Below are 5000 nucleotides of genomic sequence, written 5' to 3'. Positions count from 1 at the left end.
AGCAATGAGAGGATCCCCACTATTGCAGAGGAGGTCCCCTCAGTGTCTCCTCCCTACAGGCTTGCAGGGGAACGTCATCTCGTCAGAGTGGACCACATCAGGGGCAGCCGCTACTACTCCAACTCAGACCTCCACAACAGCGCCACCATCCCTTACCAGGAGGACATGAAAAAGGCCCCCATAGGCCCCGCCTCCAAGCGTGCAACAGCAGAACCCTCACTACTGGTCAGTTGGATCACGCGGCTTAAGCTATTGACTCACTGATGCGCTTCCTGTGCGGGGCTTCCTGTTCCTGTCTTTTGTCCTTCCTCGGTGCCTTTTGATTTTTAACATCTAGCTGTTTTTTTGGCAGCTTCGGGCTTTCTCACACTCCTCTCTCTCCCCAACCTCCATATTTCCCTGGTGTTACTACCACTACCAACTACTACTCCTCAAACAAGGCTTGCTTTTGTAGTACTCGCTACATTACATCATCACCCTCTTTAACTGGCCACAACCCTCCTCTTCTCTTGACTACAAGTCCCATCTCTGCCTCAAGAAGATAACACTTTGTTCAGGTTTAGGATACTTTGGCCTTTGTGTGTTGTCTATGGACGCCTCTGTACATATTAAGCTATGTCATGTTTCAGTTGAAATGCTCTGGTACCATTATTTAAAACTTCAGAAAACTTGCCCAATATCACTTCAGCTATTTGCTTATTTGCATAAGTAAGTTATCAGAAGAATACAGCATATTATGTTAGTGAAACTGTGCTTTAAATTTACATGTTCTTTTGTTCTTTCTCAAATGAAACTTTTGTGACCAGTTAGTTACATTACCCTCTACCAAAGGTTGCCTCATGTAAGCTATGCATATACTTCAGATTTTTTATTGTCACTGTAGTTGACAATGCTGCATCAGTTGGTAAAAGGATGTTTATATCTTGTCACTGGCAAATATTTGTGCTGGTTTTAAAGCTATGCACTCTATTGAGTAAACCTTTATATCCCGAGTTTCTGTTTACTCTGCAATTACCCACCTAAAGGGCCTCTATACATGCAGCTGGTTGACTGTAATAAATGGTCTTTTTAAGCCAGTGTTTTGAACCAATCACACACTGGTCTAATGGCCTTCTATTAGCTCACAGGTCATGAGACAGAATGACAGTATTATTTAAGAAAAATACAGGGAAGAAGTGTCTATTGTTGCTTTATCTGCCTTTTGTAAGTTTTGAATAGTGTTTTATTAAAAATTGCAGTACATGTCAGTGATCTTTTGTATTGTCTTTATTTTACCATTGAATGTGGAATTACTGTTAAATGTGTAACTATAATATATAGAGTTTGGGATGATATTTTATTCTGAAAACTACATTGGTAAACTACACTGTTCTAGTATCAGTTTACATACCTAAACATTACATTTTATCATAACAATCCAGTCAGTCAAGGGCAGTTTTGGTCAATAATAACTTCCACTGAATATATGACCAACCTATTGAGCCTGCTGGCTTTTTAACCTGCTTTGACCTTTGAGGTGAAGCCTTCTTCTGTTTTTAAGCATTTGGTGAAACAGGATAGCTAATATTGAGTTACCTTTTTCTCTATATCTCAGATGGTGATGGTTATGCAACTACTTCCCTCTTTGATGAACTTTAAAATTCCAGCTGGGTGACCATATGGTCAAAGCAGGTTTTCCATCAGGGGATATTATTCTTGGACATATGTTGCTTTTTAAACATTTAAAAGCCAGGTTAGGATTACTATTCCTGACAGCTTTCACCCATTTTCATTGATTTGAAAAAGCATTTGCCCGAGACGGATCACCACCTTTCATCATGGAATTGAAGATCAGACTGCTGTCAACAATGACCCACCACTCTCACCTCTTTCCCCTTTGCCTGTGTTTCTTTTTGCATGAATCAACTGATTGTCTTTTCTTATCTTTCCTCCAATTCTTCTTCCTTGTGTCTTGCTCTGCCCAAGCTTGCCAAGCTATAGTCGCCTGCGGTCTTCACTAATTTGCACTTTCAGAAAAACTGTGGAATGCCTAAATACTACCTGCACTCTGTTGAACCCACTGCTAAGTTTGCTAACCACTAACATTGAATGCCTGCACACACAAATGGTCACATGGGAATGATGGGTGGATTTATTGGTAGATTGTGCATGTGAAGAAAAATTGTTAAACGATTACAAACTGAGACAGAATGTTGTTTCTCCATTTCTTTCTTCATTTTCGTTTACCTATTCTGAAAGGGACTTCCAAAAAATAGTTTGTAATAAAGATTCAAAGCACATACTATTAAATTTGTTAATAATTTTGCTGCCCACATTATAAGTTAATGCACTTGTACAGTAAACATTTAAGTATTACCAAATAAAGTCATATGTTGGATGACTATAAGCAAATTCACCAAAATAACCTTAAAATGAGCACTGATCAACAGCAGCTTTGAGGGTATGTTCGTATGGATCACAATTGAACTAAGGCTTTCAGAGCAACTACACCAGAATAGTTGACTCCATCTCCAACATGCGTTAACACGTGAATCTTTATGTATCTCAGGGACCTGACTGGCACTCTAGCAGTGACTTCCTCAACCGGTGAGTTTATCACTCTCTCCCCCACACACACACACACACACTCTCTCTCACTCACTCGTATATGCACCGTGTTGCGTAGTCTATAGGCCAAATGAGAAACATAACACCAGGGTGGGTCTAATTTTCCTACAGGGAGTGACAGTGAGCGGACCGTGGAATCTTTTTAAAACGAGCCACAGGGTGCAGGGTCAGTGGGTGAGCTGCTTTTATGATCAGGGAAAATATCCCAAAGACAACCAGGCTGAGATTCATACAGGTCCCAGAGAGAGACAGATAAACAGATGGTGACAGCTGTAGGGTAAAAACCAGAGTGTTAGTCTCCATGTGTGACGGTATACCTGTGATAAGTAATCTTTGTACCTGTGGCTTTTAGGAACTACAACATGTTTAGAACCGATTTCCTAGACGAAGTATCTCTGCTCTGCTTCAGCCTGACAATCAAAAATAAAGAAACAATTGTTCCCTAATAGTCTTCCCTACGTACTCCAAGCAATGAATCTTCAAATATGCTTTGTGAGTTATGCTTATTATTTAAAAGTGTAGCATAAGTATAAAAATTGAGTAATATCAACTTTATCGAACCTCTGCTGAAAAATGATGGTCATAGTGTTGGAGCAGTACCAACCTTTTCACTCATTTTGAATGCAAAATTATTTATTAGCTTGTTATTAAATTCTATTTGTTTTTCGAGACATTGTTATCTCTCCAATATGCTAGATGTTCTAACATGTCCCCCACACACCATTATGTCCATCCTTAGACATCCACCCACAAGACACCTTCACATGCCGCAGAATCTTTAGAAATGTCACCGTTATGACAAATCTGGATTCTTCTGCACTTCCAACTATAAATATCCACATCCTACTGCTAAATTTGACGTCATCCGAGGATTGCTGTTCCTCTGGCTCCTCATGCGTGGCCCCTGTATCTCCTCAAGACTTGGATGTAGGGCTTGAAGATGTGTGACTCCCCCCCCACATTAACACCATGATCGATGACTAAAATGCCTCGCACAATACCCCCCCCGCCCTCCCAAGCAGATCTATTCTAAGAGCCGCACACAAATACATGGCATCCGTTTGTCACACGCTCGATCAAAACACATTACTCACATTTAGAATATACGGAGAGATGCTACTGTAAACCTTGCAGTTGACTCATCGTTGGAGGTTTATAAACGTGTGACACTAATGCAGGCAATGGAATTTGATTGACGGCAAATTTAATCCACTGTCACATTAATTTTGGCGTGTTAATCCATTAAAAACAAACTATTTTTTTCCTCATGACAAAGCATAAAATGTGATGGCGCATCAATTTGATTCTTATGTCATCTGTCAAAACCATCAATTTGGTTATCTACAAAAAAGAGGGAACAGAATGTGGGGGTTGGTTATTGTGTCTACAGTATTTGAAGCTGCAACACCTGCAAAAAACATTAGTATTTCCTTTAACAAACTATTAATTTAAGGAGGAGACAAAGACGTGAAGATTGATGGATGACAGGAGGAGGAGTGCGCCAAAAATGTTAGCAATTGAAAGGCTGGAAAACAAGAGACAATTTCATACCCTGAAATTGCAGGGAGAGGCCCGGTTTAGGGAAAATCATGTATTTTGAGCCTTGTGAACAAGTTTTGTGTCTAACCATGCTGCTGTGGCTGGTTGCCAAATGCATTATCAGAACCACTGGTACACCAACTAAATGCCATCTCCTAAACAGTCTCCATGGGATCTGTTTTGTTCAGGCCATAATATTAAAGTGAGTTGGATTGGAACTTAGATAAAGATCATGGCTGGGAAGCAATATGTACAGTATGTGTTGGAAATGTCCACACTTATGTCTGATCTAAAGTATGACGGCTACATGAAGCTTCTTGGTACTACTTGACATCAGCTTTACTGTTCAGTTTAAAGTGGTGACTTTTACTGTCTCTAATTTGCTCTTCCAGGTATAATCAACCACAAATACGATCCTGGTCCTTCTCTCAAGCAGTAAGTATATTGTGTCGGGTCAGTCTGTCTGAAAGAAAACGCTTTCAATCCTGCTAATGAAAGAATGTGTGTATGTGCAAGTGACTGAGTTAGTGCGCTGTGCTCTGTGAGGAATGCCACTGGCCTTGGGAGGCGGATGTGAAATGGAGTGCCTCAATTACAGGCCCATTACATTTCACATACAGATATGACAACATACACACTTTTCTCTTGCGCCGTCAGACACAAACCACCAGATCAGCATACAGCAATGCAACATGCAGGTCTTAAATGAGTATTAGGCCTCTGTCAGTCTGAATCAACACTACAAAACTCTTCCTTTTTCTTTTTTTTTTAATATTATTTAGGGCATTTTAGGCCTTCATTTATAGGACAGCTGAAGACATGCAAGAGGGGGGAGAGAGGGGGGGGGGGAATGA

The 5000-nt window shown here is 40.4% G+C and overlaps 1 protein-coding gene across 2 annotated transcripts in view; it reads left to right on the top strand.

The window, feature by feature from the left end:
* Positions 1 to 5000, top strand: part of LOC116670118 (connector enhancer of kinase suppressor of ras 3) — a 49707-nt gene that overhangs the window by 34059 nt on the left and 10648 nt on the right. For both annotated transcript variants that reach the window (XM_032500451.1, XM_032500450.1), the window contains exons 13-15: positions 1 to 225; positions 2549 to 2586; positions 4539 to 4581. The exon at positions 1 to 225 is cut by the window's left edge and continues 26 nt beyond it. In XM_032500451.1, the coding sequence (XP_032356342.1) occupies positions 1 to 225; positions 2549 to 2586; positions 4539 to 4581 (306 nt within the window). The remainder of the gene's footprint in view (positions 226 to 2548; positions 2587 to 4538; positions 4582 to 5000) is intronic.

This window comes from Etheostoma spectabile, chromosome 20 (genome assembly GCF_008692095.1).
Source record: "Etheostoma spectabile isolate EspeVRDwgs_2016 chromosome 20, UIUC_Espe_1.0, whole genome shotgun sequence".
Taxonomy (NCBI): Eukaryota; Metazoa; Chordata; class Actinopteri; order Perciformes; family Percidae; genus Etheostoma; species Etheostoma spectabile.
Note: the sequence above shows the minus strand (reverse complement) of the source record. Positions and strands in the feature narration are given on the sequence as shown.